Source organism: Chiloscyllium plagiosum, unplaced genomic scaffold (genome assembly GCF_037043375.1).
Source record: "Chiloscyllium plagiosum isolate Xiang-an unplaced genomic scaffold, Cpla_swu_hap1 HiC_scaffold_3, whole genome shotgun sequence".
Lineage (NCBI taxonomy): Eukaryota > Metazoa > Chordata > Chondrichthyes > Orectolobiformes > Hemiscylliidae > Chiloscyllium > Chiloscyllium plagiosum.
This window is the reverse complement of record NW_028270141.1, coordinates 141,356,395-141,375,047: the sequence shown is the minus strand read 5'-3', so window position 1 is coordinate 141,375,047 and position 18,653 is coordinate 141,356,395. Positions and strand designations below refer to the sequence as shown.

The following is an 18,653-nucleotide window of genomic DNA, read 5'->3' as shown; positions in this document are numbered from 1 at the left end:
AGCTTAAATTTGCTTTATTTCTCTTTTTAATTAAACTTTCAATATCGCATGTTATGAAGGATTCCTGAATTTTGCCATCCTTGGCTTTCATCCTCACAAACATGCTTGTTATGATCTCTGAATAACTGCCTGTAAAAGAATCCCACATATCGTATATGTAGTTTTACCCTCAAGTAGCCACCACAATCTAATTTATCCAGTTCCTGTCTAATACTGTTATAATTAGCCTCCCCACCCCCTTTAGCACCCGAGGACCGACACCCATAACTGTCTTAAAACTTAAAGAATCATGCTCCCCAAAAGCTCCCCCATTGAAACTTCGATCACTTGGCTGGGCTCAATCTGTATTACAGGGTCCACAATGGCCCCTTTCCTTGCTATCTACATATTGTTTCAAGAAACCCTCAGAGATGCGCCTAACCAGTTCTGCCTCACTGGCAATAAGGGAGTCCTAGTCAGTCCTGAAGAAGTTAAAATCACCCACCAGAACAACGCTGCCATTTTCCATCTTTCCACGATCTGCCCACATTTCTGTTCCTCTATTTCCCACTGGCTACAAGGAGGTCAATGACATAACCCAGTGATTGTAGCTTTCGTATTTTGGAGTTCTACCCATTTTCCCTCGTTGGGTCAGCCCTCCATATGCAGCTGTGACCTTCTCCTTCGTCAGTAATGCAACTTCCCACCCTTATTACATCCCTCTCTGTCACACCTGAAACATCTAAACCCTGGAATGTTGAATGTCCAAAGGCTGCAGTGTAAAATGGTGTGAGAGTATTCCTAAACATGGTTCATGATGTATGTTCACGCATCTCCACTGTCCTAATGGTTTGGACCAATAAGGACGTGTACAGGTAGGGCCCAGGACAAGGTTTACCTCAGACCAGTAATGGGGGCTCAGGGTTTGAGAGGATCACTGTGCTCTGGTTGGCATCTGGGATCTGTGATTTCTGTCCCTGTCCCTGATGGCAGGTGTGAGTTGGACAAGGTGGGTTTTAATTCAAAAGCTCAGTCTAGTGGCTAGAGACGTAACCATGTCAATGGCAATGATGAAAGGTCTTCACAGGATCATAAGATTTACAACCAATGGAGGTTGTTTAGCTAGATCTCTGATACAGCAACTTGTATAGTTTCATGCCCCTTCTCCCAGTGCCCCACATCATTGTTAAAAGTTTCTTTTATTTCTTTTTGTGTTTGACTCTCAAAACTTGGAGATGTCGTCAACTGTAGTTTGACCATTAGTTGGTTAACATGATACAAGAGCTTCTATTTTGAATGTCTTTATTGAACAGGCCTCTGAACTCCAAGCGCATGTACACGGAGCCTGTCTCACTGCAGATGTGATCTTTGTTGTGAGGGGAACTTCATTTTGGGAACTGCAGAGATTTACATAGGTTGGTGAAAGAAATGTACTGGAGTAGATAATGAGAAAAGCTGGTTGAGCATTTCCAAATGTGACCTGAGCAATTTAGAGAACATTGAAAAGGCAAGAAACATTAAAACAGGTGGCAATACTGTCCAGGCCATTATATCAGACATGACCTAATGCTCTGAGACATCGGACTAGATTAAAAACCAAGCTACTTCTGGTCATGGAGGATGGCACACTCTGCTGCTTTGAAAGTAGAGAGAACTGCTTTCTAGAGAAACTGGGATGGTCATCCAGTAACATATGGAAATGTATGGGGACTGTGCTAGAGAGATTTGATGAGGTTCATTTGTTTGTGTTAGCGGATATTCAAAAGGCATTTGACAAAGTGCTATACTACAAGCTTGACATTAATGTGAAGGCCTTTGGAATGTTAACCGCACTAGGAGCATGGATACAATGTTGGTTGTCTGACTGGGAACTATTGCGTGAACTTCAGTTTTTTAGGAGGTGGTGGGATGGTTAGGAGCACTGTTTTGTTTTTTCAATCTATGTGAATCATCCTGAGTTGGGTGCATATAAGATAGCATGACTCCAAATTTTGTGTCACCTGCAAATTTTGGAAGTATTGTCCTCTGTTACGGTGGTGACAGGTTTGAAGAGGATTTAGACAGGCTGGTGCAATGTGCTGAGCAGTACTGATGATATTAATGTGCTGCGATTTTTGGAAGGAAGAATGGGCCAGAGGGAAACAATATAAGGGGCAAAGCTATCAAGGGGGAACTGGAGCAGAAGCTACAGGAGATGCACGAGCAGAGGAGCTTAGATAGATGTGGGCAGAAATCGTTGAGAGTGGGGTGATTTGAGAATGCAGTTTTTGAAATCGAGGGATCTGGAAAGAAAGTTCACACTGCAGAGAGGCCATGTAACCGAGAACACTTTTTTTTTATAGCGAACATCATCAAACATCACGAGAGAAGGAATACCAACATGACTGAAGTAGCATTCGACAAACTAATAGAGCAAAAAGTAGACATGTCCCCTGTCCCTCATCACTTGCATTATAAGATCCTAAAAGGTAGCTACAGAGATAGTGGATACATTGGTTGTAATTTTTCAAATATTCTTGGATTCTGCAGAGGTAGCAGAGGATTGGAAAGATTACAATGTGACTTCCCTATTCAATAGGGAGGCAGGTAAAAAGTGGGCAATTATAGTCCAATTAACTTAATATCTATTGTTGAAAAAATATTGGATTCAATTATTAAGGACATCTTAGCAGAACATTTAGAAAATCACAATTTGATCAAATCGAGTCAGCATGTCTTTGTGAAAGGGAATTTGTGTCTGACAGATGAGTCAATGAAGTCTCAATAGGAGTGGATAGAGGGGAACTGGTAGATGTGTTGTACTTAGACTGCCAGAAGGCATTCAACAAGGTTTTTGATTAGATTAGATTTCCTACAGTATGGAAGCAGGCCCTTCAGCCCAACAAGTGCACACTGACCCTCTCAAGGAGTAACTACCCAGACCCATTTCCCTCTAACACTACGGGCAATTTAGAATGGCCAATTCACCTGACCTACACATCTTTGGACCGCAGGAGGAAGCCAGAGCATCCAGAGGAAAGACACTGAGAGAATGTGCAAACTCCACACAGACAGTCATCCAAGGCTGGAATTGAACCTGGGTCCCTGGTGCTGTAAGGCAGCAATGCTAACCACTGAGCCACCGTGCCACCCCGTGGTACCTCACAAAAGGTTAATCCATAAGATAAGAGCTTTGGCTCATGGACAGGAAACAGCAAGTTCTTTTTCAGGTTGGTGACCTGTGACCAGTAGAGTTCCACAGGGATCAGTGCTGCAGCTGCAGCTGTTTACAATATCGATTAATGACTTGGAGGAAGGAAGCAAATGGATCATAGTCAAATTTATAGGTGACAAAAAAAGGTGGAAAGACAGGTCGCAGGTGGGATACAAACTGTGATTAGTTTTGGTTCCCTTATTTAAGGAAAGATACTATTTCATTGGAGGTAGTTCAGAGAAGGTTCACCAGGATGATCCTTGGTAAGGATGGATTGCCTAATGAGTCAAGATTAAACAGATTGGGACTCTACTCACTGGAGTTTAGAAGAATGAGAAGTTATCTCATTGAAATTCTTAAGGGGCTTAACAGGGTAAATGCTGAGAGGGTGTTTCGCTCCCTGGGAGAATCCAGGACCAGAGGGCATCCTCTCAGAATGAAGGGGCACCAATTTAAGAGTGATATGAGGAGGAACTACTACTTTGAGGGTTGTGAGTCTTTGTAACTCCTTGTCACAGAGAGCTGTGGGGACAGAGTCCTTGTGTTTCTTTAAGGCTGAGATAGATTCTTGATCTGTTGGGGAAATCGAGGGTTATGGGGAAAGGGCAGGAATGTGGATGTGAGGAATGTCAGATCAGCCATGATCCCGTTGGACGGCAAACCAGGATCGAGGAGCCCATTCCTATTTCTAATGGTCTTAACGTGAAGACAAGTCTTTTTTTTCCATGTACCTGTGGTTAGATTGTGGAGTGCTCTGTCTGCAAGTGTCAGGGAGCCAGCTTCAACTGAACTTTCAAAAGAGTTTTGTTGAAAGTGGAAGCGTTACACGAAAGAGGTGAAAATGTGGGACTAGCTGAGTCGTTCTTCCCGAGGGCCAGCACAGACAGAATGAGCTAATGGTCTCTTTCTGCGCTGTAAACTTTCTCTCAGGTCATCCATCCCTAGTACTAAAGACCTTGGTTATGAGGAAGAATTGAAGGAACGTGGGACACCTTGCCTAGATGTATGGTGCCTGAGGAGATTTTGCAGCGATCCACAAGAAGGTTTAGAGGATTGCTCCAGTATATTAACTTTGTTCTGCTCTCACTGTGTGATTCAAAATGGCACAAGCCCAGCCTCATAAAATGCATATCAGGTGGGCCTGAGGAGGACTTTCTGCTCAAGAGTTAGCAATATACAGGATGGATGCATTTCCAGGAAAAGCCGTGAAGGTGAAAAACTCTGGAATCAATTAAAAAAAAAAAGCAGTTGGAGTCTGGGTGACTTCAGGATCTCTCTAGATGTATGTATGAATGAATTGGGATGAGTCGAATGGCTTCCTTTATCTGTACTGATTCTGTAATTTAAACATACTGACCTCTACTGCTCTATTCCTTTCCCAGGTTATCTGCGGGACTTGCTGGGAACGTACAACCTTGCCTTTTACCTTGCTGGTGTGCCACCAATGGTTGGAGGAGCAGTCTTGTGCACCATCCCATGGATCCAGTACAGGAAATGCATGAGACAAAAAAGGTTGATAACATTGGAGGGAGAAACAGCGACAGCCAAGATACTGGATCGGGATTCCAAGAACATTATGGTGGCTGGCAGTGGTGAGCCACAGAAAGAATATGTATCCAGTATTTAATATCACGTTCCACTGGACAGACTGATTGCAATTTAGGTCTTACAAATGAATCTATTTTATCAATGAATGTTTTTGTTTTGTTGCAATGATCTACAGTAGTTAAGAAGAATTCGCAAGGGGAAACAGAAAAATTAAACAATAGCAGTGAATTCTGAGTTTACTAGAGAAGGTTTTTCTTATCCCCCCCATGCTGCATTTCACATATGTTAAACCATTTGTTGTACTCATTTATTTTAGTTCATCTCTCTGAAGTTGGATTATTTTCAATAATCCAAGCTTAGTTTGTTGTAATGCCACAGCTGATCTGGCTGGGCATTTAGCTTCTTTTGGAAATACCGAGGAAAGACCAAAAAAAGCTGCAACAAACACGCTTTTCACTTGACTATTAGAATATTTCGGTTATCCTTCTTTAAGGATAACCTCTTACAAGGAGCTAATCTTACCTGGACGTTGATTCGAAGTTTTCCAAATGAAAATATTGGCCTAATGTAGTATCCATAACAGTTTACAAATTTAGAATGCTAATTCTGACTGTCCATGTCAGAAATATACAGAGCTTTAAAGTGTTTCCTTACTTCTGATGCTCTCGGATGGCCAAATATTCTTGATTTTTGATCTATTGTCTACTACAAATCTACAGTCTTCAAAATACTGCATGCTAAACCCACCCTGTCTCAGCCATAAATAAGACAGCGCTGGAGAAACTCAGCAAGTCTGTCCGTTCCAAAGAAAAATTACATCGGACTCGAAATGTTAACTCCACTTCTCGCTCCACAGACCTGAGCTGCTCCAGCCTTCTGTGTTTGTTTTGGATTTCTTGCTGTATTTAGCTTATAATTGACAGTCTCAGTCACGATGGTATGTGTATCTACTATAGGCGATGCATTATTAATGATAGCAGCAACAACAACAACATTTGATTAACGTATTTTTAAATGTGATGAGACATCCCCAGATGCTGTCCAGAAGCATTATCGAACCAAATCTGGCTCTGTGTCACCTTAAGAGGGAGATTGTAAAGGAGGAAAGCAAAGTGGGGAGGTTCAGTGAGAGAATTCCAGAGCTGAAGATACAGCCACAAATCATGGAACAATTAACGGAGATTGCTGAGAAAGTTCAGCAGGTCTGTCAGCATCTGTGGAGAGAAACCAGGGGTTAATGTTTCAAGTCAAGTGACCCTCAGAATGTGACCTGAAACATTAACTCTGATTTCTCTCCACAGACGCTGCCAGACCTGCTGAGCTTTCCAACACTTTTTGGTTTTGTTTCTGATTTTCGGGGCATCGGTGGTTCTTTCAGTTTTTAATGGAGCAATTAAAATTGGTTACACTTGAGAAGCCAGAGCTATAGGAGTGCACATAATTTATGAAATATCGGTTTTACGTGATAGAAATCAAGGTTCACAGGCCTGCATAAGGTAAATACCATATGTTCTATAGCTTGATGTTTCAGATAATTTAAAATTTGCTTGCTATATATCCAGTTCACAGCCAGTTATCTTGATTAGACAGTATTTTTATTTTGACTTGTGTGGAGTTCTGTACTGTAATGTGGAAATCAGCCTCCTATGTATCATGGGTACTGTGAATGGGAAATGGTTATTCTAGAATGTGAAGTTTAATGGTGACAGTTCTGTGCCTGGAATCTGGCATCGTGCTGTGCATTATAGTGTTTCTGACTGAGATTCTGTGGTGCCCCTTTTGGAGCGGAAACTGCAGGTGAGCCACCACTACTGGAAGCCCTTACAGCTGTATCTAATGAACCTGTTCTATAATGAGACTATAGAAATATTCTACCTGAGTTAAAATGAAGTTTTGCAAACAGTGAACAGAGTCTTACTGAGGCCTGAATAAATGAGCCATGATGAGGTTTGTGCCAGAATCCCTGTTGTTGAGGGCCATTTTAATATCACTACCAACTTGCAGCATCATTTATGCTTTTGTTGAGCAGTGAGATGAATTTCTTGCTAGGGAATGATGAGGTGCTAACGAAAGGGAGATTATTACTTGTTAAACACCCAACTTGCCTCATTAATGTGGTTGACTCTTGACTGCCCATGGGCAATTAGGGATGGCCTGTAAATGCAGGCCTAGCCAGAGATGCCCACATCCCATGATTGAACAAAAAATCCACATTTGCCTTCCTATCTTACCAAATATGCCAACCAAATTAGGCCCTAAATTCTTGGTATGGAGTTCAGAGCGAGAACCTGGTGACTTCAGCTGTTATACTGAACTGCATCTTGGGCACCAGCCACACATTCTCCGAGTCCACAAAAAAGTTGCATCCGATATTTACCACTTGTTTGTACCCATCATGGCACCTCTTTGACGTCATTGCTGCAGTTTTACGAAGCACAGACCTGCATCATAGAGGGCACCAACGTCTTGCATTGAAAGGCTGCTGCAAGGACCCTTTGTGCACAGGGTCAGGCACTCAGCTGACAGATTGGACCAGGCTGCAGCTCAGAGCTGCTCACATTCCCATCTGACGCTCACTTATTTTGCCCATAACTGCATGCTGACCCCTTCCGTGCCTTGCCTTGCTGTGTCAGTGAGTGCAGTCACACCACCAGGCAGCTTGCCTTGCTGATCAGCAGTCCTCCCTCATGGAGGCCTACGTCTTGCTGTATGACACTGTGCCACATCAATCTCTCACCTTCACCATGTGTCAGCAGCCTACATGGTACATGGACTGAATGTGCAGCAACCAGATGGCCATGTCTCAAACTCTGAAGGAGTAGTCCTCAGCGGAGTCCACGGAGGTAACCGTCAGTCAAGGGATCCCAGCAATCAGTCAAACGCGGTCTCTGAGACCAGTCCAGGGGATAGACCATAGACAAGGTGTCTGGTCGGGGGGGGGGGGAGGGGTCTCTGTCTCCCAGTCCCTGTCGGGAAAATCACAGCACCATCTGCCCCTGTTCTGACTCCACCCTTGACCGAGCAAGGCAACTTCAGAATGCCAGTCCTCATCTGGGTGCCTGGCAGCCTTTTGAAAATGCCAGGGATGCTGGTCTTTGTGCAGGTATACAGTGAGTGGCGAGTTGTTCTGGGAACAGCTTGTGATAAGATGGGCGTCGGATGTGAAAGACACAGTAGGAATGGCAGAGCTAGTTAATGCAGTATAAAATTCAGCCCTTTTTTTTTGAAATGGCAAAATTATTTTAAAGAAATACAACCACATTAATGCTATGATGCCAAAAAATATTAAGTAGGAACTAATTACATTATCTGTATTCAATCCACCACATTGTGTAAAATCAGTTAAATTAAAGAGTCAAGTGACCTTCTGCTGCTCCTAAATCCTACATTCCAATGTAACTTCCTTGAGTGTTTAATTGTTCAGAATAAGCTCAGTATGAATTAATGCTCTCAGCAGCAAGTTTGATCAGAATCACTGATGTTGCATCTGCCCTTGTGCCTCATCCTCTCCCATCCCTTTTACGGCTTTACTAAGTAGATAAATGTATTTAAGTCTTGTAAGTAGGCTTCATGTTATCGTGAACTTGTTTATCCAACGTGTTCCATTGCTAAGCAGTTCGCCTGAGATTGCTCAATTTATAGACTACCTCATTTAATTTTACAATGCTGTTTGTGGCAAAGTGAAAACTCCCAAAGTTGAAAGGAATTCAGTATTTTTTTTTTAAAAAAAAAGTATTGTTGTGGGAAACATTTTCTGAGTTTCATTTAAAATGTTAAGACAGCAGGTGAGGAAACTGTCTAATATTTTTGTCTGGACAGGGCACAATCTGGAATATTAAAATAGCCAACTGTTCGGTGACCAAACATTTTTCTCTATAATTGCACAAAGAATGTTTTGAGCAGGAATGGAATACAAACAGAAAGCAAATGGGTACAATGGAAACTGACCTCTAAGTGAAAAGGTCACTTAGCAAAAAAAAAGATACTAAGTGAAAGTATTTTAACCGTAGAATTTAATACATTGGGGGGAAGAAAACATTGACAGTAATGGCTTTAAAATCGTGTAAAGTTGGACTCAAGTTAGGGTGTTGGGTCATATGTGTTTGTCCAACTGAATTATATGCCAAGTGTTTTGCAAAAGTAATATTGCCCGGTTTTGCAGTTTCACCAGTGGTACCGTAACAGTGGTGTGTTAACTTTTTACCCTGTTTCCAAAGTCCAAGTGATAATCTTCCAAACATTGATGATTGAAATACTTTACATTATGGATCACTTACCACTAAGCGAAAGACAGATTCAGGGTTGCATTTTGCACACGTTTGCCCCATAGGAAATAACTCAATTCTACATCAATAGAAGATGTTACTTGTTCCAATAATAAATACACAGAGGAAAGGAATGAAATGGTTTTCTCAGGTTTCTGTAATGTACTGTTAGGAGAATTACTTGCCCAATATCTTTGAATTTTAAAATATATATTAAATTATATATTTGTTAAATCCTGCAACCTAAATTTGTATCTAATATACTTTTTAATGCACATTTGCTCCCATGGTGACAGAATAGATAGATTGTTTCAATATTCCCAGGAGGATGGCAATGTTTCGGTATCTTTTGTTTTGCCCCTACAGCTGAAGTTTGAATATTAAATCCATAATGTTTTAACTAGGCTAATGTTATATGTTTAGGGATGTGGAACTGTTCGCACACTGGTATACTAACCTGGGCGTTATCTGAGCCAACAAGTCCCAGTGAAGAACCTTTGTCATTGTAAGGAACTTTCATATCTCCTTGTCCTTTCATTGGATGAAGTCCATTGACACTGAGCAACAGGTTGCCAGTTGGTTTTTGGCTTGTTTTTGTTTTGAGGAGATTTCAGAGATACCAATTTGTCAATTCTCATCTGCTGAAGGATGTTAAATCAGGTGTGAGTATTGACAGAGTTTCATTCCAGGGCAGCATGGGAATCTTGTGCTCGGAGTGTTCAGATTATGACTAATCGTGTCATAGTTTTTCTAAGTCTGAACACTGTTACCTCTTAATCCTATTACAGCCCAGAAATGAAGAACAGTGGGGGAAGAAAAGTGATCACTTTGGAAATGAATGTACTGGTCACACTGGGCTACCATTTCAAACTATACTTGGACTAATAAGTGTCTTTTGGTGCACTGGTAGTGTCTATACTTCTGAGCCTGGAGGCTTGGGTTTAACTCCTATCTGCTCAATATACATTTGAGCAGGTTGGGTAAAAATATCTATGCCTGTTCTAGTTTTTTTTTCTGAGAGAGTATTTCGAAGACTGATCATTCTAGGTGGAAAACAGTGAAGAGCTACAGATCTAAGGAAACTGGGCTACACCAAATTTTTACATTGTCTTTGACTTTTCCACAGCTGTTTCTTTGCACAATGATAAAAATTTGTCTAAGAATTGCAAAATGATGTTCATGTGTGGTAATTCTGTGCAATATATTTACCCTTTCCAATTGGTATGTAGCTGATGTGAATCTCATTCTGACTAGCCTGAAAGTTAGCTTGATGTTCAAGTGCTCACGATTGTTTTTCTTTAAAATCCCTGAATTCAGTGCAACTTTTAAAAAAGTTGCAACTGCCAGTTTTAGCTGGCCAATTCGGTGTATAGAAATTTTCTGTCTCCAATAATTGGCTGCCAGGAAGGGTCTGACAGAAGGAAATGCTGTAAGGATTTTGTGAGACCCACAAGAACTGGAACAGGAGGAGTTATTGAAATCTGCTGCATTAGCAGCCAATAATATTATGTCTGCCCTGAATGTAGTCTTAACTCCTGCCTATCCTCCATAATATTTGAATCCTTAGATCAAAAATCTTTTCTAACTCAACCTTGAACATAGTCAATGGCACAGCCTCTTCTGCTCTCCGCAGTAAGATTAACAACCGCTTGAGTGAATAAATTCATCCTCACTTCTGTCTTTAAATGGGAAGTTCCTTATTTTAAAAATTGCACCCCTCTCTAATTTTAAGAATATTTCAGTGAACCTTCTCTGAACAGTTTCCAATGCAGATGTATCCCTCCTTTTATGTAAGGAGACAAAGGCTGGACCAGGTCCAGTCTTACCAATGTCCTGTACAACTATAGGAAGACTCTCCAACTTTTATGCCATGTTTCCCTTGCAATAAAAGGACAATATTCCATTTGCCATCCTAGCGCATTGCTGTACCTATATACTATTTGTGATTCATGTACAAGGACACTACAGTCCCTCTGTACTGCAATATCCACCAGTCTCTGTCAATGTAACTATTTTTCAATTCTTCCTGCCAGTGGACAGGTTTCCATTTTGCCACATTATACTCCATTTGACCATTTGTTTCCTCACTCACTTGACCTATCTAGTATCCCTTTGCAAACTCTTTGTCACTTCACAACATTTTTGATCTCACTGTGATTTGTCAGCAAATTTGGCTGCAGTACACTTGTTCCCTTCATCCAAGCTGTTAGTATAGATTGGAAAATATGTTGCTTTAGATCTTGCAATGGGCTGCATAATGAGGATGTTTGCTTTTCTCTAAAGACATTTTTCTTGGCCTAAGGTACTCTATCCTAACCCTGACTTGCACCATCATGCACATTTCATTGACGCCATATTACTCAGCTTCACTCCTACTTCACTGCAAGCCATTTTGAAACCCTTGTAATCGTTTTAGTAACTTTAAGATTTGTTTTACGTGCCTGCTATCTTTGAAGTGGAAAAAATACATTTTCTGACTTGTTTTCTTGCTACTGATGAAATTTAATCATTGTTGTCAAAATATTTTACGGTACAAGTCATCCCTGCAGACCGCTTAACTTAATCTTGCTTACATCAATTTTACACAGTGCCCTTGAAACTAAATTGGCAGTTTCGAAAGAACAGCTTGACACCAGTATCATGTACCATCCAACTGCTTCCTCCACTCTCACAACAAATGGCTGCGTGAGGTTATAAATTCTGCTGTTTTTTTTAATGTGTTTTTTCTTGCTTTGTATTGTTTCCCTAATGTGACCTTCACTGCAGCGACCAATTACCTTAAATTGACACTTTTTGGGGGAGGCAGGCAGGCAAGGAAAACATGTTTATGAACTTTTTTCAAATACAGTCCATGAAGAAACAAATTTAGATTTCAATTTCTATAGCATTCCAAATATTCTAGTTTATTTAAAAATCCATGTGACTCAACTCCCAAGGAACTGATGACTAATACAGTTAAGTGTTGTCCCAAGGCCTGTGTTCAATATGGATGGAGAAGGCAAGAGAAAAATACGTTTAAATTATTGTTAATTAGTGTGGCTGCACAGGATTAGAAGCTGAGAAAACCACTATTTGGGGAAAGAAGGGACATGTCCATAATTGGCAATTGCAGTTCCATTGGCCTATCAGTAACTGGTGGAAATGAAGGCAACTAATAAAATTGTAGTTATTAAATCCTGAAGCAGCCTACTGGATATTCAGAATGGGAGAATCCCTCCAAATGCATTCCTTTCTCTTCAGATAGAAATAGAAAAGATCTTCAGTAACATTGTTCATGGTGAGTCAGAGAGTAACTCTATTTTATAACAACACAAACATAGTTAACTGTAAAAATAATGCTGCTACAAAGACATCATAATGATTCACTTTAAACACAAGGTAGAGTGGCTATGAATTCTGTGGTTAGTTAGCAAGTAACTTCTTTGTGGACTGGCAGCCGGTGATATACTTGATTGTTTTATGTCTAAAGTGCGAGTCTGAGAAATGTTGATTGTAAAATTTTATTTGCATGCATTTACAGTAGAATTTCCAACAGTATTATCTATTTCGGCTTTCAGAAAATACATTGAGGGCGACTGTCCAGAACAAACTCTTTTCCCCCAAATATTTGAAATGCTGAAATCACTTGCAATATTATTCAGTTAGATAAGAGAAAAAGAGAAGGTTTTGATTCCTGGCTTAAATCTTAATCGAGGGAAGGATTTAAGTTCTGGTCACCATTCAGCAAACAAATGATAAATAAAAATTCAGTGTTTGAAATATGTAATGCTTTACATAAATGGGCAACGGAAAAGTAACATAAGCTCACAACAATAAAAAAAGATTTTAGCCAAGAGACACTTGCAGAGAACGGTGAGAGCAGAATGTCCATTTGATGTGGTGTTCACACAATGTTTGACCAGATGAATACTATAGGATGAAACCACAAGAGGCTAAATTCTCCTGTTTTATTGTTCTAACGTTCTTTCTGGAACATAAATCAGTAGGAAAAAAATGTGATTGCACTCAACTAGATGTGGGGTTTAAACCTATCTGCTTTCATTGGGAAGACTGCACCTTGTTCACTGTTATTGAAAATATGTATTATTCTGCCAAAGAGTATTGGGCTGGGTGATTTTGTTTTGGGACTATTAGCAGAGTGAATACAGGCTTCTATGCACAAAAGAAAACTGATGAATGCAAGGGATTATCTCCAGAGAGTGGAGATGCTCCCCAGTTCCAGTGAAATAAATTCAGGTCTGACAATTCAGGGTCTCCATTGTGGTTATCACCAGTCATTCATGAGCTTTAAAAGGCAGCGCAATATGAATGGCAAGGATCAACAAGTGTAGGTTGTAGTGACTTCTTTTCCTGCTTTATAATTGGTCATTGTGGAAACAGTCAACTTTTATAAAATGTTATTGATAAATGTTTTCTGCTGCAACATCTGATTTTTTTGAAATGCTGTGTCATGCCATTTGTGACGTGATAGCCAGCAGTCTATGCATTTCACTGCATCTGTCTAAGATTCACGTTTTATATGTGACAACTGTTTGGGTGTTCCACCTCCAATATTAGATATTGGCTTCTGAAACATGCCTACCTACTATCCAATACCGTAGTCAATTGACATAACTTTTTTTGGCTGCTTCTGTAGAGTTTTTCTGCAAAATGCTCCATTGTTTTCTTTTCAATGCAGCCACCAGCTTGACCAATGATATGTTGTTTGCAAACAAAGTTTGCTCATTGATTTTCAGAAGCTAGAAAACTAGTTTCAAACAGTTGTGTCAAGTGAATTTGCTTTAGGGAAGCAAAATCTGGCTGTAGTTCCCTCTTTTGAGTTCACGTGTTAAGAACTGCAGTGCATTCTTTTGCATAAAGGAGTTGATTCTTTTGTTACTGACATTGTTCAAAACACCCGTGGCAATTTCCTGACTTATTCCCACTGATGATGACGGTTGCAGATTTTTAACTTGCCCCAAAACTACCAGCAAAGAGTTTGCTCGGTTGAGTTATTTGGCAAACTCAGTACACAGAAGTCTATCTTGGGCTCGATTTGTGAGGAAATGCCTGCAAAAACAAATGACTCATCGCATCATATGCTCATGTTTGCATGCTGACTGTTGCTATCTCTGAGAAAGTGAAAAAGCTAAGATGAAATCCACCACACTAATATATAATTAAAGTTTTTAATTAAATGTGAAGCCGGTAATTGATTTGAATTTAGACTTTTTGCATAGCGGTTATAATTCTTATACCCAATTAATGTTTCTGCATATATTGGAATATGCAGATAATTACACTCAGAATTATATTAAATGTTGTTTACATCTTTGCATCTGTGAATTTTTGACTCTTCAACATTTCAATTTGTGACAATCTCTTTAGGAGCAAATGGCATTCAAGGAATTTTTAAACAAATGTTTCTAGTTTTTAAACGGATCAGTGCTCATCTGTATTTAAGAATATGCAATAAAAGTTATTATTCCATGTTCATGAAAATGTGTCCGTTTAAAAGTGGAGTCAACAGGAATCTGGGTAAACTTTCCACTGGTTGGATTCTTACCTGGCATAAAGGAAGATGTTTCTTGTTGGAGGTCACTCATCTGTTTCAGGGCATCTCTGCAAGAGTCACTCAAGGTAGTGTCCTATGGGGTGCTAATGGCCTAGTGGCACTTTCATTAGACCATTAATCCAGAAACTCAGCTAATGTTCTAGGGACCTGGGTTTGAATCCTGACATAGCAGATGTAGCAGCAGGAGCATGGAACACCACACGACCTCCAAGCCACTCATCATCGTGACTTGGAAATATCTCAAATTTCCTCAGTGTCATTGGATTAGAATCCTTGAGATTCCTTCTAATATCATTAGCACAGTGGTTAGCACTGCTGCCGCACAGTGGTTAGCACTGCTGCCTCACAATGCCAGGAACCTGGGTTCAGTTCTAGCCTTGAACAACTGTCTGTGTGGAGTTTGCACATTCTCCCCAGGTATTCTGGTTTCCTCCCACAGTCCAAAGATGTGCAGGTTAGATGAATTAGTCATGCTAAATTGTCCATAGTGTTAGGAGCATTAGTCAGGGTAAATGTAGAGGAATGGGTTAGGTGGGTTACTCCGAAGGTCGGTATGGACTTACTGGGCCAAATGCCTGGTTCCACACTGTAGGGAATCTAATCGAATCATTGCGAGTCCGCCTACGGCACATGTACCACAGTGGTTCAAGAAGGCAGCTCACCAGGTTGAGTGCATTTTAACTCTGGGAAGAAACTGTCAGATTTTCTGGAGTGAATGTTATCGTCAAATTAAACCCATTGAGGTACTGAGAAAGGGATTTTCCAGCGAGAGTATTGTACTTTTGGTTAACATACAGGGTTTTTTTTGGGATTCAGAGGATTGCATTTCAAAGTCTATAAAATTTGTGTTCTAAGTAAATAACCTGGATTATCCTATTTTTATCTTTATTTCTTCTGCTAAACAAACTGCTGTTTTATTGTTTAAATCTGCAACATTGCATGCTTATGTTTCCTTGGGAGAGATTGTGTCAAAACTAAACAAAACGCCATCGATTGAGTGAGATTTTAGTCTGGGACATGCCTTGCCCAGTAATAACTTGATCTGGAATCACAACAAAAGATGATTGGCAAAGTACAATTACAACATTTAAAAAGCATCTGGATGGGTACCTGAATAGAAAGGGTTTGGAGGAATATGGGCCAAATGCTGGCAAATGGGACTAGGATATCAGGTCAGCATAGACTAGTTGAGGCAGAGTGTCTGTTTCTGTGCTTTATGACTCTCTGAATCTATTTTGGTTCTTGCACAGAGTTCCAAAGCATTCATAAAGCCTTGGTGGCTAGGCCCTACCTTCAGTATTGTGTGCAAGGATGTAGGTTTGCTTGCGGAGCTGGAAGGTTTATTTCCAGACGTTTCGTGTGGTGATGAAATGTCCGGAAATGAACCTTCCAGCTCAGCGAGCAAACCTACATCCAGAACCTCAACCGGAGCTACAAATCTTCTCAAACTCGCTAAGTATTGTGTGCAGTTTGGTCTCTATTCTTTAAGAAGGACGTGAGTGTCCTTTGGACGATTGCAGAGTACACTTATCAGAATGGTTCCAGAGATGAAGAATTTTAGCTAAAGCTAAGGTTGTTCTTGGAAGAAAGAGACTGAAGGGAGGTTTGATAATGATTATGACAGACTTGGGTAAGGTAGACAAAGAAAAGCTGTCTCTTTTTGCTGGTTCATGGGTGAGAGGAGACCGATTGAACATTTTGGGTAGGAGGTGCAGAAAGTATATTATTACAGCAAGGTCATCAACCTGAATTCTATAGTGTGGAAGCAAGCCATTTGACCTATCGAGTCTACACTGACCCTCTGAAGAGCATCCCATCCTACACTTCCCATGGCTAACCTGGCTAATCCAACAAGCCTACACGTCCCTGGATTCTACGGGCGATTTGGCATGGCCAATCCTCCTAACCTGCACATCTTTGGACTGTGGGAGGAAACCAGAAAACTCTGAGGAAACCCACACAGACATGGGGCGAATGAGCAAACTCCACACAGTCAGTCACCTAAGGGTAGAATCAAACCCAGGTCCCTGGTGCTGTGAGGCAGCAGCGCTAACCACTCAGCTACCATGCCACACCACAGCGCTCACTGCCTTAGAGGATGGTGGATGCAGTGATTTTTTTTTTCCCAAAAGGAAAATGAATTGTCACTTGAGGGAAACAGAATTTTGGGGTTAATCCTGTCTTCATCCAATGAGATGTACTGCATGACTTAATTGGTGTGCTATAATGACTCTAAATTTACAACTGATCTAGTTTCAACTGCCTTTGCAGTAGACGGTTCTAAACTTCTCTCACCTTTAATGTGGAGAAGGGTTTTCAAATTCCACTCCTGAAAGGTCTGACTCTCCTTTTTATCCTAATGTTCTGTTGCATTAGACTCCCCAATCAGCAAAAATTGTTTCTCTGTCACGTCTGCTCTCCATTATATCTTAAACATCAATCAAATCTTCACCTAGCCTTAAATGTTGATGGAGTGCAACCCATTTGGCTATTGGCTATTAGCAATTATCGAGCACTCCTGATATGGTCTAGTGGGGTTGAGAGTGTGATGTTACAAAGTTTTTGGTAGGCTTTGAGGAGGCTGGAAGCCTGTTTGTCAGTCTCATAGCAGGACATTATTATGAAGTAGAAAAGGGCCTTGTAGAATCATAGAGTTGTACAGCACAGAAACAGACCCTTCGGTCCACTGGACTGCACATCCTAAACTGATCTAGTCCCATTTGCCAGTATTTGGCCCAGATCCCTCTTAAACCCTTCCTATTCATATACCCATCCAGATGCCTTTTAAATGCTGTAATTGTACCACTATTTCCTCTGACAGCTCATTCCATATATGCACCACCCTCTGCATGAAAAAGTTGACCCTCCGGTCCATTATTTTAAATCTTTTCCCTTCTCACCCTAAACCTATACCCTCTAGTTTTGGAGTCCCTTACCCTTTGGAAAAGACCTTGGCAATTCACCCTATTCAAGCCCCTTATGATTTTATAAACTTCGATAAGGTCACCCTTCAGCCTCCAACGCTCCAGAGAAAATAGCCCCAGCCTATTCAGCCTCTCCCTATAGCTCAAATTCTCCAACCCTGGCAACATTCTTGTAAATCAGAATTTAATGCAATATTTAAAATTATTATTGGTCATTCATATTTGGATAATAATTTTCAATCTTCAACAACCTTAGTAGCAGTGTCCTGCCTCCGACTTTTGTCCAATATAGCGTTCACTGCCATTCGCCACATCCAACAATATCATGCTCAACAGCAAATCCTTCTTCCACAACAGCCAGTTCATGTCGCTTCACCATCTCTGTAAACTCCATTTACTGCTTATCTGCAGTGAGGAATCTGGAGTACCCCCTTGTTCGGCTTCCTCTTCTGTGTCTTTAGCTTATTGTATCGTTTTGATTGAACTGAAGTTTGTTATTTTTCCTCTTGCTGTCCTTCTCACAGCCATCAATTTTAAAAGCAGTCTTTAGCTATTTCTCAAATTTTAGGTCTGTAATGTCTTTTTACTGTCTCATGAAAATGACCGTTGCAAATCAATTAGTTTGCACCCCTTCCCAGTTTTCACCCAACTCCAGTTTGAATCCGTATCTTCTACTTCCCCAACTCCATCATTAATTAATATTACAACAAATACAAAACAATACAATTCTAAATATTACAAAGCAAGAAGACCAAAAAAAGTTTAAAACCCAAACCGCCCTCATGTGCAAATGTGTAAATATGTATTTAAAAAATGAAAAAACCCAAACTTCTACTTAAGTAAATAAATAATAGCTAACAACAACTAATAAATAATAATAATGGTCAGCAAAACAAAACACTAACTCTTGGATATCGAGAGCATTAGTTTTCACAGTTCCTCCTGTCTGGATATAGCACTTAAAAAGCTATATAAAAGCCCTTATTGGTGTGGCAGACAAATCTGTGTCCAGATAGTCCAGATGGGCCCCCATGTCTTATAGAAATTCTCAGTTTTGTGGTGTACCATACTTGTAAGAAAGTCCAAGGAGATATGCTCCATAACAATCTGACACCAACCCGACAAGCCCAGGGGATTTTCGGGCACCCAACCTAACATTATATTCTTTCTTGCACAGAAAGTGAGGATGT

The 18,653-nt window shown here is 40.5% G+C and overlaps 1 protein-coding gene across 2 annotated transcripts in view; it reads left to right on the top strand.

Moving 5' to 3' along the window:
- slc16a10 (solute carrier family 16 member 10) overlaps positions 1-14,458 on the top strand; it is a 129,532-nt gene extending 115,074 nt beyond the window's left edge. Inside the window, exon 6 of one of the 2 annotated variants that reach the window (XM_043687148.2) lies at positions 4,555-14,458. In XM_043687148.2, the coding sequence (XP_043543083.1) occupies positions 4,555-4,799 (245 nt within the window). In that variant the 3' untranslated portion in view covers positions 4,800-14,458. The remainder of the gene's footprint in view (positions 1-4,554) is intronic. The other variant, XM_043687150.2, reaches the window with a different exon arrangement.
- The last annotated feature ends 4,195 nt before the right edge of the window (positions 14,459-18,653 follow it).